The 19633-nt window shown below is 32.8% G+C and overlaps 4 protein-coding genes across 4 annotated transcripts in view; 2 read left to right on the top strand and 2 right to left on the bottom strand.

Annotated features, from left to right (window-relative positions):
- Positions 1 to 2924, bottom strand: part of LOC112512051 (17.3 kDa class I heat shock protein-like) — a 4378-nt gene extending 1454 nt beyond the window's left edge. Inside the window, exon 1 of the mRNA XM_025117844.1 lies at positions 2892 to 2924. Within this exon, the coding sequence (XP_024973612.1) occupies positions 2892 to 2921 (30 nt within the window). The 5' untranslated portion in view covers positions 2922 to 2924. The remainder of the gene's footprint in view (positions 1 to 2891) is intronic.
- Positions 2324 to 3031, bottom strand: LOC112512050 (17.3 kDa class I heat shock protein-like). Its single transcript, XM_025117843.1, has one exon. It carries the CDS (start codon positions 2919 to 2921, stop codon positions 2463 to 2465), a length of 459 nt encoding a protein of 152 aa, XP_024973611.1. The 5' UTR covers positions 2922 to 3031; the 3' UTR covers positions 2324 to 2462.
- Positions 3032 to 8353: 5322 nt separating this feature from the next.
- LOC112513674 lies at positions 8354 to 13835 on the top strand. The gene is made up of 3 exons (XM_025120013.1): positions 8354 to 8538; positions 11191 to 13025; positions 13498 to 13835. The coding sequence occupies exons 2-3, from the start codon at positions 11229 to 11231 to the stop codon at positions 13741 to 13743; spliced, it is 2043 nt and encodes a 680-aa protein (XP_024975781.1). The 5' UTR covers positions 8354 to 8538; positions 11191 to 11228; the 3' UTR covers positions 13744 to 13835.
- Positions 13836 to 15099: 1264 nt separating this feature from the next.
- LOC112513675 (DNA-directed RNA polymerases I and III subunit RPAC2) lies at positions 15100 to 18269 on the top strand. Its single transcript, XM_025120014.1, has 4 exons — positions 15100 to 15179; positions 15928 to 16042; positions 16834 to 16910; positions 17938 to 18269. Exons 2-4 carry the CDS (start codon positions 15942 to 15944, stop codon positions 18063 to 18065), a joined length of 306 nt encoding a protein of 101 aa, XP_024975782.1. The 5' UTR covers positions 15100 to 15179; positions 15928 to 15941; the 3' UTR covers positions 18066 to 18269.
- Positions 18270 to 19633: the final 1364 nt, after the last annotated feature.

Here is a 19633-nt window from a genome sequence, read left to right as displayed (position 1 = left end):
TAAAAATAATGTCATATTTATTTAAAATATATTTTAAATAAAAAGTCAAAAAAATTAAATGTTTTTTTTAAATCATAGCAATTAAAAATTAAAATCACAAATAATTATTTGAAATAGGTTTTTTTTATTTTTATAATTTTTATTTTAGTCATGTTATCAAAATAATGTGTCATTCATATCATCTCATTAAAACTAAGCAAAAAGAAAAGGATTAACCGGTTTAAAAAGTAATAGGTTGCTCATTGTTATAATAGGTAGATTTATCAAAATACGATATCCTAATAAAAAATAATTTGAAAGTATATTGTTGTAATAAAGAAAAATAAAAGTAGAATGTTGTAATAAAAAGATTATGAAAATAAGTTTTTATTTCATGTATTTAACCCGATATCTATTTATCTTATTTCAGAATATATATTTTCGAGTAAACCACAAAAACTTGGTTCCTATGGGTCATAAAAAAGCAACACTTTTTATCACTGTAGTTTCGTAATTACAAGATGGCTATCACGTTTTATAAAAAACATCCAAATTTAATCGTTGTCTCTAACGTATGTTAAAAAGTTCTGTTAAATGATAAACATTTTCGTCCTTTTATCGATTTTTTATCTTTACCCAATCAAAGTCGATTTTATAATTTTAGTCTCTATGGTTTTTTCTTCGATAACAGACAGAAAAATTGATAAAAGAACTAAAAAGTCCCTCATTTAATTAGTAATACAACATATTTTGATTTTAAATTTTAAATTATAATACGAATGTATATATAGGATTTGATTGAATTTATTCGTCTAACCTAACAACCTTAATAACTCGTACACACCTCCATGGTTCATCGACGCTTCTCAATTGTCGTTTGTAGTAGATTATTAGTGAATGTTTTTTTTTATTAACCTAGATATCCAACCCGTTATGCGAGCCGACTAATCCCAGGGCGACCACCTGTTTTGCAGGTAGCACGGAGTCATCGCATTTGAACCTCCGTGGCCACAAGGGGATTTTGTTCCTTCTTGGATTTGAACGTGAGACCTCCAGACACTTTTGACATTTGGAGTCAAGCTCAAACCAATCAGGCACCACCCTCGCGGTTAAATGCCTTCATTGAAGAATATTTGTCTAGGTAGCACTAAGTAGTACACCACATATTAACATATCATGTGAATGTTCGATAACTTTACTGCATCTAGATTTATCTGGTAAACATGTCAATTAAACAAATTTCTAACTTCAACTTTTGAAATAAATCACTACCAATTTAGTTGGTAACAAGTATGGTTGGTTCGTACAGATGAAGCTCGGGAACCATTTTAATCCATTCATTTTGCCTCAAAACAAATGTATACTTTCAAAAGATAATACAAAGGATCATGTGAAATATGTGTCAAAGAAGTTTAAGAAGAGATTTAAACCATTTATTACTTTTAATCTCAAAACAACCAACGAATTGCGCTTTAAAATGGAATTGATCCAGTCTTTCTCATTAGTACGTGATCTAGCGGAATTCTTCAATTAGGATTGAAGGATGAAGACCCTATCTTAGTCTTTTCGCCATAACTCATTCTCATCTGGACCCAAATATATTAGTGAAGCACTAGAAAGGTACTCATGCAATACAGCATGATACATCTCGATGTTAATGTTTTATTTTATTTTTTGTCTTTGTCGATGTTATAATACGATTTTTATGTGTTTTTAAGAAAACAATAATAATTTTATTTTGAATAAAATATAAATTTGAAAAAAATATGTCAGTGTTAATATAAAATCAACTATTTAAAAATTCTCTTTTTTATGTAATTTCTTTAATTTATTTTTTTTATTATAATTTAATTTAAGTTTAATAATAAAATAATTTATTTTTGGTTTAATAATATAACATTTTATAAAGATAAAAATTAAGTATTCTGGTAGAACTCAATGATTATCCTAATTATATTTTATATTTTTTATCTTTAAAATGAGATGTTTATCCTGTATTTGATTATGTTTATCTACAGTTAGTTACATGAATTCAAATATGAAGCTTTAATAAATTGTACTTACGCACAATCTACTTGTAATATTGAATTTTAAGTAACATACATTAATAAATAATACTTTATATAAAAAAATGATTTTTAAGAGTTTTTATCAAATACTTTACAATATAGTATAAATATTACAAGTGGTTAACCTTTGCTTAATCTCCTCTTAATTGTCTATTAATATTCTTATTCCTTCCTATCAACACCACCTTATAGACCGGAATTGGGGGTGGGACCTGGTCTGAACCACCCGACAGATCTCCTAACGTTCCCATTGGCATCGAACACCTTGTAGACCATTGGAGCTAACAACCATTTTATTGATCAAAGAAGTTACATAAAGATATCACTTATGCGGTGCATTTCATCGAACAACTTGTAGACGTAACAAATACAACACTTTAGACACTCTTGGACACGATAATCTGATTCATCTTTTCAAACTGAGATTTCAATAGATTTCACATCAGGCTTCTTCACTTCTTCCTTGGGAACAGTAATTGTGAGAACTCCGTTTTCCATGGCTGCCTTCACCTCATCCATCTTGGCATTCTCCGGCAACCTGAATCTCCTGGTGAACTTCCCGCTGYTGCGTTCAAYCCGATGCCATCTATCATTMTTATCTTCCTTCYCCACGTTYCTCTCGCCGCTGATTTGTAAGACCCTTCCGTCTTCTACCTCCACTTTCGCTTCTTCTTTCTTGATCCCAGGAAGATCGGCTTTGAACACATGAGCTTCAGGGGTTTCCTTCCAATCCACACGGGTGTTTACGAAAGCAGAGGAAACATCAGAGGAAGATGGAATTGGGAAATCTCTCAAAGGCTCCCAAATGTCAAGTGAAAATGGATCAAAGATGCTGCTTCGTCGGCCATTGAAGAGGCTTGGAATGATCGACATCTTCTAAAACCTTAGCAAGAAGAATTGGCTTTAACTTGATTGGCTGGAGATTTCTCTAATTCAGTTGTTGCTGATTTTGGTTTGTGGTTTTGAGGGGTAGGGTATATATCTTCGATGACAGTATCTCCGAGAACTTTCAAGATGGCTCGTTCAGATCGATCATGGCTACGAAGCATGAAGAAGCTTCGTGATCCTTCTATGGCAGATATCTATTTATCTGATTTCAGAATATACATTTTTGAGTAAAACCACAAAATTTTGGTCCCTATTGGTTGTAAAAAATAACTTTTGTCCCTGAATTTTTTTTTTTATATAATTACAAGACGGTTATCGTGGTTTGTAAAAACGTCCGAATTTGATCGTTTTCTCTAACGTACGTTAAAAAATATGTTAAATGATGAACATTTTCGTTCTTTTATCGATTCTTTGTCTTTTACCCAATCAAAATCGATTTTATAATTTTAATCTCTATGGTTTTTGATTCGATAACAAACAGAAAATTGATAGAAGGACTAAAGTGCCCTTCATTTAACAAAAAATTTCAACGGCCTTTTGGAAAAAAAACCAGGCGTAAAAGTGATGGGTTGTATTTGAAACGTACTCTCTCTCAACGGCCTTTAGTTGGAATTAGGAACGAAAATCGCAATTTCAAATACGAAATTTGTAATTTACTCTGGAATATGTTTAGTTCCCTTTAATTCCATCACTTATTTGATAAATAATTAATCATTAGTTGTAGAATAATGGTGACGTTTTGAATAACTTAGGGGCCGTTTACCTAAATGTTTACCCGGTAAGCACTTAATGCTAGGAGTCAATACTATAATTAATTTTACCGGGTAAGATTGTAGTACATCAAAATGATATCATATACAACAATTTACAAGGTAAGCACTTACCCGTGTAAGAGTCGTCACCCTCACTTACCGAGTAAAATTCTCCATCTTCATCACTGCTTTTACCGGGACAGATTTTTGACCCTTGTCATGCTCATCCGATAAGAAAAATTACACGGTAAGCACTTAACAAGTAAGCTTTTAGTAAATGGCCCCTTAGTTTATTTCAAAGAAAATTATTATTTTAAATTTTTTATGATTGAATAATGAATAATAAATAAATATATAATACTTAAAAATAATAAGGGTGTGTTTGGTTTACAGGAATGAAATGGAATTAGAAGAATTTGGATTTGAAATCCATTTCAATCCAATGTTTGGTTTGTAAGATTGTCAAGATTTGAAATCCCATAACTGATGGATTTGAAAATCCCTTGGAAAGGGTTGGTATTCAAAACCAAATCCTGTGGGATTTCAAAAAATTGCTTCTTGGCTTAACTTTAGTCGCACCGCTTCCTTCCCTCTGGCTTTCAACAAAACGACGTCCCTGCTCTCATGTGCTCTCCTCGTCGGTTATAATTAAAAGTTTAGAATCGGTAAAACCCACAACGACACCATTAATTTGGTGGTTCCCGGTTTTGACAACTTGGTTTTCACCGAATCTGCAGACGGGTCGATGAAGATGATGCTTTACAGTTTACTAAATCGGAAAAATGCCAAGATGGCGTTGGCGGTGAACACGATGGAAGTCGTCGTGTACGTCGGATCTTCAGATGGGTTAGTGAATTTTCTGGGAACGACCAAAACATATGTTGGCTCACTACGGAGTTATCAGAGGTCACAAACAAGCATTTTTATATATCGTCGCCGCATGGAGCTTGTTGTTTAGTGGATCGGCGGGCAAGAACACTTGTGCTTGCCGGAGGGAAGTCGGCAGCTTCCACTCAATGCCTCTTGGCATTAACCGACCACACTGCTCTAGTCAAATGTTTGGCGGTGACGATGAGAATAGTGTTCGAGAATGGGTAGTGTACAACGGTAGTTTAGATAAGTCGGTGAAACTATGGCGAGTGACGGAGTAGCCATGGAAGTAGTACATGACATTGTAATTAAATCCCAACCCAAATCCTACAAACTAAACATGATTTATAAATGAATGAATTTCAAATCTATTCCAAATCCTACAAACCAAATACATAAAACGGATTTCAAATCTATTTCAAATCTTACAAACCAAACACACAAAATGATTTCAAATTTATTCCAATCTGATCCCAACAAATCCCAATCACACCATAAAATTCAAATCCCTCAAAAATAATCCTGCAAACCAAACGCATCATAATTATTTCATTTTTGTAACTCAATTAAATACTTTAAAAAAATTCCATTAATTTTCATCTATGTAATTAGCCAATTAGCAATCATCCTCTACCTCTATATATATATATATATATATATATATATATATATATATATATATATATATATATATTCATTTCTTATAGCTACTTTTCATCTTTTCATTCCATATCTATACTATATTATAAAATATTTGACAGAACTCTTAAAAACCATTTTTTATGCATGAAGTGCTGTTTATTGATGCATATTACTTAAAATTCAAGATTACAAGTAATTTTACGTGAGTACAACTTATTAAAACTTTATTTTTAAATTTGTGTAACTAACTGCAGATAAATATAATCAAATACAGGATAAACATCCATTTTAAATATTAAAAATCCAAAATATAATTAAGATAATCATTGAGTTATAACATAATGTTTAATTATTATCTTTATAAAAAATTATATTATTAAACCAAAAATAAATTACTTTGTTATTAAATCTAAAATTAAATTATAATAAAAAAATAGAACCAAAGAAGTTACCCAAAAAAAAAACAAGAATTATTAAATAATTAATTTGATACTAAATCGATCTATTTTCTTTTCAGTAGTTAATCATTGAGTTCTAACAGAATGTTTAATTATTACACTTTTTTATCTTGTAATTTTTATACAAGTTTTATGTATTAAGTTTTATAAACTTATAATATATTAAATAAGCAAAATTTATAAACAAATATATAATTTATTTGATTGTAATTAATATAAATGGGTTAAGTTATAAAATAATATAAGTTGTTTAAAAAGAAAAATAATAATATGTTGATTTAGATTAATGTTCTAAAAAAGAAGTATATTTTTATTTAAATTTCTTTTAACATTTCATAATAATTATTAAATAAATATTATAATAGTTACGTTGTAATAACTAATATCTGTTATAAAATAGTTATCTGATCGGAGTTTGGATATTGAAGACAAGCCCAAATGTTGAGTTTCATATTTCGGATTGCTTCAGTTTCGGAGTGGTCGCGTTTCGGGTTGGTATCGAGGTTCGAGTATAATTATATGCAAAAAATATATATATTCAATCGATAGAATCGATATTGGTTTATAAATCAGAAAAGTATACAACAAACTAGGATTTTTAAAAGAAAATAAATAAATAAATATGTTCATATAATATTTAAAAATAATATATTTATATAGTTTGTGTTTTCGGACGGGTCCAAAGGCCAAAATCAAACTCAACCCGAATCCAAATATCCCTAAAAGTCGGGTTCCGGATTTTCATATCCGTGGGGTATTTTGGGTTGCGCATCACCTCATTTTGGGTGCGGGTGCAATTTGCGTTTCAGATCATTTGGGGTTTACACACCTCCAACTCTAACCTTACAAAAAGTATTGACTATGTAGGATTTTCTATTTTTTGTATATAAATATTGTGCATACTAACCACAAGAGTGGTGCCTGGTTGGTTTGAGCTTGACTCTAAAGGTCAAAAGTACTTGGAAAACTCAGGTTCAAATCTATTGAGGAATAAAAAACTCTCCTTGTGGCCAAGGAGTTTCAAATGCGATGACTCTAGGCTATCTGCAAAGCAGGTGGTCGTCCTGGAATTAGTCGGCTCGCATAGCGGGTTGGATATCCAGGTTAATAAAAAAAAATGTGCATACTAATAATATTTAGAGACAATAATTAAAATAGTCATTTTTAGATGTTGGTTTCATTTTTTAGTCATTCCTCTCCTAAAATCACCAAAATCTGTAAATTAGTCCAACCACCTGCTCAATTTTATAAACGAGGTCCGCAAATTGAAGACCTATAACTTGCAGACCTATATCTATTTTATAGATTTGATTCCTACACTTGCAGACCTGGTTCATAAACTCAATTCATTATGGATTTGATCCTTGTGGTATGCATTTTGTTATGACTAGAGTCCCTAAGACTGATATAGTCAGTTAACTCTGTTAATTCAAGAGTAAAAAAAATACCAAAATACCCTTGGTTTTGACCTTTTCTATTAAAAAATAAAAAGTTAAAATATAGTTAAATGACTAAAAAGACCAAAATACGGAAATTGACTCAAATAGCCATTCCAATCATTCAAATTGGTCTTCTAGTCATTATTATCTCGGATTTATTCAAATGTCACTATGTCTGTAATATCCACATATTATGGACCTAGTTAGAAGATAAAAAGAAAATTCAAATTCCACCAGGTTAGCAAGTGTCACCGTCGCAATTGTGGATGTGACCGTCGTAATTCAGACCTGGCCGTAGTAGTTGCGTGACTGAGTTGAATCTAATAAATTTAGTCTATATTTTAGCTAGGTCCGTAATATTACAGATATAAATATTATAAATGTAATAACATTTGAATAAACTAGAAGGGTACTCGCGCAATGCATCGGGATACATCTCGATTTTAATGTTCTATTTTATTTTTTGTCTATGTCGATGTTACAATGCAATTTTATGTATTTTTAAGAAAGCAATAATAATTTTATTTTTGAATAAAATATAAATTTGAAGAATTCATAAAAAATTGAAAAAAAATATTAATGTTAATATCAAATCAAGTATTTAAAAGTTCTTATTTTTATGTAATTTTTTAATTTATATTTTAATTATAATTTAATTTAAATTTAATATTAAAATAATTTATTTTTGGTTTAATAATATAACATTTTATAAAGATAATAATTAAGTATTCTGTTATAACTCAATGATTATCCTAATTATATTTTAGATTTTTTATATTCAAAATGAGATATTTATTCTGTATTTGATTATATTTATTTGCAGTTAGTTACACGAATTCAGATATGGAACTTTAATAAGTTATATTTACGTGCAATCTACTTGTAATCTTGAGTTTTAAATAACATGCATTAATAAATAATATTCTATACATAAAATATAGTTTTTAAAAATTTTTATCAAATGTTTTATAATATAATATAAATTTAAAAGAAGAATAACTAAAAACCCAATTTAAATGAATGAAATCGAGTCAATTTTCCTAATATTTAACGTGAAAATTTGAAAGAAAGTAATTAAAAATACATATAATTGAAAATAATCGACCGGGATATCTTCTCCTCGCTCAATCGTCCAATCAAATGCGTCCCCTTTCTCTCTCTCTCTCTCTCTCACACACACACTAGTGCAGAAAACTAGTGACCCAACAACTTTTCACCCCCCATAAATCACTCTCCCTTGCTTTCACACACAAACCAGACTCTTTTTACTGTTAATTCTTTCTTGGGAACGTTGGGTTTTGCGAATCAAGAACAAGAGCAAGAAAAAGTCAAATCTTTATTCGTGTCGTGGATTTCTTCACATACTGTGGCGATCTTTCCCTTGTGTGGTGCGCCCATCTATAAAGATTTGAGTTACGTCGCCATTTCCAACTTACGTCGGGTAAGTGTTCGACAATATGTCTCAATGAATAATATCTTTATACACTATAAGCTTTTTAAGTTTGTGAATGAGTTGTGGTATCTCTGTTCTTCTTGTTGGTTTTTTATACGATTCTTGTTCATCATAGTTATTCCAAAGTGAGGTTCTTGCTGTAAATCTTGGAGATATGCTTTTGGGGGGGGGGGGAGAAAAATTTCCCATTTTCAGTTATAATAGCTAAATTAACACTAGTTTTGGTTCTTTTTTTCTTCTTAATCGGGAGAAGATGGAGCCTGCTTACTTTTAGGTTTTGGTATTAGAAAGTAATCATGAGATTCATGATTTGCAAAGAAGAAAGTTTACAATTCTCTCGGTGGGAACACTTTTTATGGGTCGTATTGCCTTTGAATCACATCTTGAATATAGGTTTACTTTTGTGTAAGATGGAATAGATATCTGTGTTTCTTGAAGACAAAGGCTTCAATCATTACAAAAGGGAAAGCAAAAAAAGAAACGAAAAAAATGTGCTTAGGCCTTCATTTTCTTATTGGGGGAATCTCAGGGGGTTTTCGGTTTGTTTTCCATTAAAATCTGTACCGATAACGATGTATGATATAAGATAAAGTTGTATGATATAAGAATGATGTATGTATCGATAAAGTTGTACGGTATAAGATAAATTGTTGTGCAGTTGCTGTAATGAATAAACTGTCTGTATGTATGAAATGACCATTTTACCCTTGGTCTATATTTTTGTCTGAATAAAATAACATTTTGATAACATCGTTGAATAAACCAACCCATCCCTAGAAATTCCTTCTCACAATCATGGAAACAACCGATCTGCTGTTTTGCTGTTTTAGTAGAGGTCAGATCTGCTTACGTTTTATCCCTCCTAGTCCCCACCTCCTGGCGATGGGATACACCACGCTAGTTTGGTATCTTGTATTGTTTCCTTTTTTCTTCTGTCCTAGTCAGAGAGTTTCAGTATTCAAAATATTTTGAACTTATATACACTCTTATTATAATCATCAGGGAATCTAGTTTATATGTTTCATGTGACATACTGCAATCAACTAGGACCACCCATTCTCAGTTTCAGTTTCTTCCCTGTCCTTATTCTTGTCCATAAGCTCCAGATGGTCTCAGTCCTATCTTAGGCAAATTAGAGATCTAGAACGACCAATGAGTACAGCTTAGTGAAGCTTGTTTTACTTGTGCATATGTCTAGGGCACAATTGTCATTTGTCATGTTTCCAACTGGGTTTAATTGTTTAAACCAGATCAAAAGTACCCGGTATATCCCACTAGAAAGTGGGTCTATGAGTGGTAGGTTTAACTGTATGTTCTTCAAAATTCTCTAACTCTTGTGTTCAGAAGTTGCAAGCTACCAATAACATCATTGTAATTGCTCATGGGAAGATTAAAGGAGACGTCAAATAATTAATTTTCATAGTAGTTGTGAGAATATGTGGAACCCTGTTAGATGACTCTCCAAAAGAACCCTCAAGGAGAAATGGTTAAAGTCTAGCTGATGTAGAACTCCAACACGCCCCCTACAGCGGAGGCTAGACGGGCACAAATTGTCCCAAAGGTGTCGAGAGGGGGGATAGACAGTTGTGCTAGAGTGTCGAGTCCCTAGAGGAATAAACCGTGGCTCTAATACCATGCGAGAATGTGTGAAATCCATTAGATTACTCTTCAAAAGAGCCTTTGAGAAGAGAAGGGGGGTTCCAACATAATACTAATGAGAAATGGTTCAAGTCCGGCCTACGTGGGACTCTAAAGTGGTTTATCTTTTAAGTAGTTGTGTGGACCCTTAACCGATCATTTGTACATATTGTTATATTCAAAGCGACTAGTCAAATAATCCCTTGAAAAATCATATGTTATTTCCTTTCCAGAACATGTTTCTTAGTAATGTGATAAAATGTACTCTTAAGAGTTAAGGCTACTTAGACGACCTATAGAAACGTCAACTTTTAAATCTTGCGTTTTGCTACTAAACCATCTAGTTGGTACAAAAAGAAATAAATATTAGTTCCACATTTCCCCCTATATTTATATATAGTTTCCCATCGTGGTAACTTATAAAACCTAAGTATCACTTTGATGGTCAGCTCAACTGGCAAATAAGTGCTAGGCTCCTCCCAATATCCCATAGATCGCTGGTTCAAGTCTCCTCATGGGCCACCGGGGATCTTTCTGCTCTTATCTTCAGAGCCCATGGGATTAGTCGAGGTGCATGCATGCTAACCCAGATACCCACGGTTACCAGAAAAACAACCTCCGAGTATAAGTTAGTTTGATTAGATATTTAGATTTTCCCATAGTAGACGATCAAGACTTGGTCAAATTGAGGCATTTTGAGCTGCTTATGCTCCTAACTAACCGGATGTTGAACAGAACTTATATCGCCTTTTTTTTTTCTTTAAGCAACCCTATGAGCTGTCTGGTGACTGTCATGTCTCATTCAACATGCTACCTAGAGGTGGTTGATGATAATGACCATGTTGACTAGTTTAACAAACAATCTGATTCAGATGAATCTTCTGAATATTTTTAACTTCAAATTTAAGCAGTCAGAAATGTATATTTATTTAAAATAAATATATCACCTTCATCCTGGAATTCCAGTAATTTTGATTAAGAATGGCTGTTTTCCCCTTTCAGCTTTCATTTGAAATTTTGTCGACATTAACAAGCCTAAAATGGGCGACCCTGCATTAGCCCGTTCAAGCCATGCTACAACATTGCGACAAAAATTTGAATTGGAGAAACGCCATCTTTCTTATGCCGACCTTCATTGTGAAGTGGTGAAGAATCCACCTAATATGGCTGCTGCATCACCTTCAAACTGTAGCCAAAAGCAGCCTGTTGGAAGCAGAGAAATGGAGAAGGATGAGATCGTTAGAAATATGTCGAATTTGCCAAGTTTTCTCGAGAGCGGAAAGGCGACCCCAGATAGAGCTCTAAGTTTTGGAGTTATGGATTGGGGGAGATTACAGAATTGGAAATATCAGAATCTTAAACAGGGGTCTGTTAGAAGAAACAAATGCTCACCTTCTAGCAGCAATTGTTCTCCATTGGTTTCATCTTCCCAAGTGAGCAAAGGTCAAAGAGGTTCTCCTGCTCATCAGAAGTCTCATTTTATCGTGCTTCCTGACGAAATCCCTTCACCTCTCGCCCGCCGGTCGGAAACCAAGCTAAAAGATTGCAAAATCTATATTTCTTGCCCACCCAAGCTTCCAGAAGCTGAATCAGCCATTGATATGGGAACTTATCAGAAAAAGTCATCATCTTTGAAGGGAAAGATGAAGATCCAAGATGAGGGAGTAGATGGATCAGGGAATTTTTATGGAAATAGTGAAACAAATGCAAAAGATTCAGTGGGAGTTGATCACAGGATCTCATCTGAAAACATCCATTCATATATGAATAAAAACACTCTGAGTTCATACCCACTTCTTGTAGAACATGATTCTGCAAGAAATCCAAGTAGTGCTTCCAGGTTAGAAGAAAAAAGATCATCTGTTTCTTCCAAGAATTCAGATATGAATATGAGTACTACTGTTGCTAGCAAGCAGCGAAATATGTCCCCAATTCGTCGCTTTAGCTTTGGCCTGAGCTCTAAATCTGCGTCCTCTACGACCACCAGAAAAAGGGGCGACTCTCCAGTTTCTAGAAAATCAACAGCCGATAATTCATCTGTCTCAAACCGCTCTCAATCAAGTCCCTTAAGAAGGTTATTGGAACCATTGTTCCCATCAAAGGCAGCTAATCCCCGTCAATCTACTGATCGGTGTCATCAGGATCCAAAACTAAAAGTAAAAACAAAGCTGGATTTGCGAAGCTGTAGTGATAATTCAAATATGAATGACACGGCTGAATCAACATCAAGAACACAAGCTCTTTTTGAGACAGTGGTCAAGAATGGCCGTCAAATGTTCACATTTGCCGTTGAAAACGACAAAAAAATACTTGCGGCCACAGTGCGGGATTTAAGTTCTTCTGGGAAAGATAACAACAACCGCTGGATCTATTCTTTCTTCACCATCAATGAGATCAAGGAAAAGAAAGGGGGTTTGTTTTCTCAGACCAGAAAAGACAAAGCTCAAGGCTATGTCTCAAATATAGTAGCTCAAATGAATGTTTCAAATCGTTCGATTTCTAGTTGTAACACTCGGGAGTTCTCCTTGTTTCATGTGGATTCAAATGGCCAGTCACATGCTGAGGTAGCAGCCATTGTTGTGAAGTTTTCAGAAAATGTTGATGAAAAAGAAGATGATCAAGAAATCTTTAACATGACGGTTATTCTACCTGGCGGCAATCATGGTGTATCGAGTAAAGGAAAACCACCATCACCGCTGATTCAGCGGTGGCTATCTGGTGGTGTATGTGACTGTGGAGGCTGGGATTTGGGGTGCAGATTAAGAACTCTCATAAACCAGGTGCAATCTAGTGGAAGATCAAACTCAACTAGTGGCCAGTTTGAGCTTTTCTTTCAGGTACATATCTCTCTTTCTACTTTCTATTTCTGGTTTGTTTGGTATGCAGGACAATATAAGAACTTGTTCCATGTTTGACTTGACCGTAGACCGGGACAAAAATGCATATTTTTTGTTCAACCAAACTAGGTACGTAAAAAGAAGAGAAATAGGACAAGATTGGTAAATTACTAAACTACTCATATCAAATTAAAACCCTTCACAAAGTTTCCCCGTGCCTACCACATTCTAAAAAACTACCGATTAGGATCAACTAACCACACACGGTTTAAAATGTATCACCACCTTCATTCTGTTAATGTCACCAAGTTTATTTTCTGTCCTGTCCCACGTATATCATACCTGACTTGGACCATTTCTTCTCGATATATGTTGGAAGACTCCTTTATAGAGTAATTTGATAGGATTCTATATATTCTGACAACGGTTTCTTATGCCAATGTACTCAAATTTTGTGTGAATACGTCTGCAGGGAGATGTTATAACCCAGAGACGGTTCTTCAGGCTTTGCATAGTAAAGGAAGGGATGTTTTCGGTGGAGTATAATTCGTGTCTTTCGAGTCTAGAAGTGTTCTCGATCTGTATATCCGTCGTTGAGTGCAGAAAGTCTTGTGAGCATACGGAATCAAGAACGTACGTCGCGAAACAAGTAGAAGACGATCGAAATCCGGTAAGTTTTGCTTCGTTTCCACCTATGTCGCCTGTTGGAAGGGTTTAGAAGTGTTGTTTATAAGTGTAGTGAAATAGCAAAATAGGTAGTTTTTGTAGGTATCAAATGTCCCACAAACTATTGCATTCTATGATAACATATGATATGATCTCCTTTTGTTCAAACTTCTTTTGGTATGTTTTTGTTGGCGGAATTCGAAGCATTTAAACGGAATTTGAATGATCGATTCCTTTAACCGTATTTCAATTCTTTTGTTTGGTTCACATATTGAAATGGATGGAATCCTTTGAATTCTACAAATTAATGAATTCATCATTCTTTGATATAAATAAAAAAATTTAATTCCATCCATTTGCATACAATTTAACAACCACCACCCACTCCACCTGGACCCAACCAATCACGGACCACCGTGTCACTGTTGGTATAAATTGTACAAAAGTAAAAATAAAATTATAAATGAATTTATAAAAAATGGGTTTTTTAAAGAATCCGTTGTATAAAAACACGACCAGGTTTATTTTTATATCAATTTAAATATATCAAACAAATATAATTATGTATTTATTTTTTAATTATCTATACTATATTATAAATTATTTGATAAAAACTCTTAAAAACCGTTGTTTATACATGAAGTACTGTTTATTAATGCATATTACTTAAAAATTCAAGATTACAAGTAAATTATGTATAATTACAACTTATTAAAGCTCTATGTTTGAATTCGTGTAACTAACTTGGATAAACATAGTCAAATAGAGGATAAACATCTTATTTTAAAATATAAAAAATCTAAAATATAATTAGGATAATTATTGAGTTCTAACAGAATACTTAATTATTATTTTTATAAAAAATATATTATTAAACCTAAATTAAGTTGAATTAAATTATAATAAAAAATTGAATTAAAAAATATACAAAGAAGAACTTTTAAATAGATAATTTGATATTAATATTGATATATTTTTGCAAATTTTAAATATTCAAAAATAAAAATATTATCGTTTTCTCAAAACCACATAAAATCATATTTATATCGACATGGATAAAAAATAAAACGAAACATTAAAATGAAAATATATCTTGATGCATTGCACAAGTACCCTTCTAATATTTAAATATATTAATAATTAAAACTGAATAAATACAAAACTTTTATAATAATATATATAAATTTAAACCGATTACATACATTTAAAAACCCTTCGATAAAGCATGACAAATATCTCTCGAAAAACCTCTTGCTTGAATTGTAAATTGTAGAAAAGAAAAACAATAAATTATAAACCACATAAAAAATAACGAATTTTAAACCGTAATTTTTAAAATATAATTTTCAAAATAAGTTGAAAAAATTGGATTTTAATTAGACTTTGAGACTCTCTACAATATATACCAAATAAGCCCAAAACCTTGTTTGAAACCCTACAATCGTCGCTCACAACCGCTCCCCTGCTCTGCACCATCACTACCGACAGGTATGTTTCCTCTCTTTTTTTCTTCAGTCTTCATCGATTGAGTCTGCCCTAACTTTCTTGTATTATACTACACGTTTTAATAAAAAAAAAATTCATGAATTCAAAGGAAAACATTATAGCTTTCAATTCATGCTTTCAATCTGTTTGATAAAATGTCTCAACTAATTTAATGCATTGTTTTTTCATACCCACTTCTAATTCGGTTTGATTATCTCTAGACAAACATGGAACTCTGGTGTTTGGTATTGCATTTTGGTTCAATCTTTTAACTTAAGGTCATGCTTTCAATTCTAATCCATGGAATCGGAGTTCCCAAACTTGTTTTTGCCAGCCGCACTAGTACTATGCGTTTATGCGACATATATGAGAGGTTGTTATAGTTGCCTCAAATGATTTATCACTCAGGCCATGAGGTATTCAAATGTCTTTTGTTCAAACCCTTTTACATCTTTGTTGGAAACTTGGAATGCAATGGTTTGTTAGAGAATTGTGGAACCTCATTAGATTCCTCTTAAAAATCTCCTAAAAGGGAGATTCGAACATATAGAGGATAAATAGTCCAACTCTATCTAATCATGCCCCTCCAACGAAGGCTTGATGGGCACGGCGTGTCAGAGTCCTGTAGTGGTAGACCTTACTCTAGTTCCATGTGAGAATATGTGGAACCCCTTAAAGATGTAAAGGAAATTCGAGTTTGAATTTTGTTGGTTGTTCTCACTTGTATAAAAAAACTAAGTACTCTTTTCAGGTTTTTGGTCCAAAATGGAACATGGTTCATATCAGGATCAATCAGCTTCAACTTTTTCTTTGGCCGATGAAGATCATACTCTGGCAAACTCCCTAAGATTCACTCTCAACCAAGAGTTAGTACATGCTCTCGTATTCTTGTGTAATTCAACTTATGCCACCTTTTCCATGTTTGATGTCAAAAATTCCTTACAATGGCCCCTCAACTCTATTTTGATGAACTCCGCTTTGATTTTGTTGCATCACTTTATTAGTGGACCAAAGCTTTTCTAACTTCTTAGAGAAATTGCCCGAGCTTTTTTGGGCTTGGGCTTTTATGTGCATCTCTGATTCAGGGGGTGTTTGATTAGGGGTAATAGAGCATGAGGAATGGAAATAGATTTCATTAGAATATCAACTATGGTGGACTCTTTTATTGGAGCTATTTCCAAAAAATTGGGACCCATAAGCAAAAAACCAGCTTGTAACTGCACAATCTGTTTATGTCAGTAGCTTTTTCACAATCTTATGTGGCCAAAAAGCTCTAAAAAATGCTCCATTTTGCATGCACTTAATGGTGTATGGTTTGATGCAATGGAATGCATCATTACCACCTAAACCAAGCATCCCCTCAATATCAAAATACGTTTTTTTTCCTTAATAAAGAAATACCAAAATAAGTTGGGTAATGCCTGCTATGGACTTGCCTTTACAGCGAAGTACCTGACTTCAAAAATCCCGAACATCTTTACCTCCAAAGATAGAATTAATAGGTTAGACTTGGTTCAAGCTCTTCAAATTTAAAGCCTTTTAGTGTACTTTGTTTTATCAAAACGCCAGTACGATAAAACACCAGTGTATATATATATATATATACTGTTCCTAGCTTTTAACCATGTTCATTCTCGCTGTTATCATGTCCTTGCAGTCCAAGAGTTGCACTTTGTGGATACAGCATTCCTCATCCCTCAGAGGCTAGAGTAAACATAAGAGTCCAAACAACTGGTACATATCTTCATCATATCATTTCTTGCTGTTATGCCCTTAGATGGCGATTTATTTTTTCTTGCCATGCCACTATCATTGGAAACAAAACCAAATAAACTCACTACATCGTACGTAGAAGTAGGATCTGGGGGAAGGATATACGCAGACCCTGCCTCTATGTTAAATCGTAGAGTCTGTTTCTTTGCAAAGCAGAAATTTAATCATAAAACTATATTTATAATTTATATTGTTGATCAATGTGTAATATCGATTTTCTAGCTACATTTATGATATATATGGTTGATACATGCATCATTCGCCAACTTTAATCATAAACTGTAGTCAAACAGTCGTATCCCTTTTGTTTTTCTTAATTGCTTTTTATTGTATAACCAACCTTTTACTGTTAATGCCCCCAACTTTTTTTCACAAAGACTCAATCACTGCTCCCGGCAACCCACTTACTGCTTTTGGTGTTGCTATTGTCAACAGTTTTAGTGTTACCTTTGGATGATTTCGATATTTAAGTTTGGCTTTTCTTTTGGAATACTTGTTAATTTATTTAGATTATGTGCTCTTCATAGCCATTAATGATGTTTTACCAAAGATTTTTAAATAACCCAAATCTCATTTGGTTCGGATGGGTTATTCGGCTTGGGATTTTTTTATACCCCTGGATATGCCCTCTATCACCTGACTTTCTGGATCCACCATGCCTCTAATCCAGAGGGTAGAGAGTCTGTTTCAGTGAAGACATCACCTTTTGGAATATTTGGGCAAAAAGTTGATTACCAGCAACTTCAACTGGCCCCACATGGAACCCGTCTCCAAGGACACCAATATAGGGGGTATTTTTTTGGCTCACTCAGCAGCTAAGCCTGAGGCTAAGGGGGGCCTAGGATCAAATCCAGGACATGGCTTGTTATTGGGCAAAGTCACCCCACCCTTTGCCAACTGAGCTACACGTCAGAGGCTTAGGTTTTGGAATTTTACTTCTTGCTTGGTTTAAAATGTTGAATTGGGGTATATGGTTCGGGTTTTGTAGGTGATCCGGCAAATGAAGTATTGAAAGATTCATGCCAAGATCTCATGCTGATATGTCAGCATGTCCGAAGCACCTTCGACCAGGCTGTTGTTGATTTCAAAAACAATAATGGCGCTGAAAACCAGTAAGATCTCTGTTTTTGCCATGGAAGTGCAGCAGCAGTCACTCTTGTTTGATACAAAATGTAGGTTGATGAGACCTCTTTCTGTTTCTATTTACCCGCAAGAGTGTATAGTTTCATATTCATATGGTCTGTTATGCCTGGTGGGATTTGTTTTATTTCTTCTTGTTATATGAATGAAAAGTGAATGAAAAATCTATGCCTTGGTTACATGCCGAACTCGTGAGACGCGTAAGCGGAAGCGTAAACTCTATTTGAGCCGAGAGGTTGAGATTTGAGAATGTGATCGTCAATTCTAAGGGCCGGTTTGGTTTGACGGTAAGTTTTCGAGGATATGGATTTTGTGGGAGTAGATTTCGAATATTTGATATGTTCGGTTCGTAGAATTTATAGCAGAATTGAATTCCATTCATTAAAAATAATTTATGAAAATAAATAATTATAAATTATAAAAATAATTGATTTTTTTATTAATTTATTATTATAAAATAAGTATTTTTAACATATTTTAAGATATTATTATAAAAAAAATCTTATGAAATCTTGTGAAATACCGAGTATTCCATGTGATTTCTAAATCTCATACATGGGAATGGTGAAAACTTTGAATAAGATGGAGAAGAGCACTTTTATCATTACGAAGACGATCTATCTCACCTTAACTCTCGTTAGAAGTAATTATCGTAAAACAATATTAATAATTGTCTTAATTGTTTGGTTTGTAAGTTTTGGAAGAGTAATTGAATTTCATTCTTTATGAAAACAAATTATAAATAATTTAAAAATAATTAAATTACTAATTTATTAATTAATTAATATAAAACAGTGTTTTAGACAGACACTAAAACATTATTATATAAAAACCCTACAAAATCCAGTGAAATATCAACCATTCCATGGGATTTCAAAATCATGTCTATGGGATCTCAATAAAATATCGGGATTCGTTCTTTTTTTCGTTCCTATAGTTTACATTTACAATTCATTGCTTTTTATGGTGCTTATAGTTTACATCTACAGTTCACTGTTTTATCTTCTTTATAGTATACAATTTATTTCTATTTTCATCTCTCATCTTAATTATAATGAATTGGCTTACGGATGAAAACGTCGATAAAGTTCAAACCTTAAGGATGAAAATTGTAATTTAAAAAATATAAAGGATGAAAATAGTAACTTTAAGCAAACCATAGGGACAAAAGTTATAATTTATCATTAAAAAAACATTTCAATTAGTGTATTTACATTAATATAAAATTATATCATTTATTACTTGACTATTTTATTAAAACCTAATAATAAATTATAATACATTTTGGTGGGTAATATGGATGAAACTGGTGTTGAGTTAATATCAAATTTTGGTGGAAATATAATATATAAACATATATATATATATATATATATAATAATTAAAAAAAATCAATATATGGTTTGATTCGTGGTTTTGTAATTTGAAACTGCAAAACAAACAAAATAGCATGGTACAACAAAAGTCTACACGATAACCACATTACAACAACTATAAACCTTACAGTTTGGTGTTATGTTGACAATTGGATGCACACCTAATAT

The sequence above is a fragment of the Cynara cardunculus genome (assembly GCF_001531365.2).
Source record: "Cynara cardunculus var. scolymus isolate 2C chromosome LG 5, CcrdV1, whole genome shotgun sequence".
In the NCBI taxonomy this organism is placed as follows: domain Eukaryota; kingdom Viridiplantae; phylum Streptophyta; class Magnoliopsida; order Asterales; family Asteraceae; genus Cynara; species Cynara cardunculus.
This window is presented reverse-complemented; position numbering and strand designations above follow the sequence as displayed.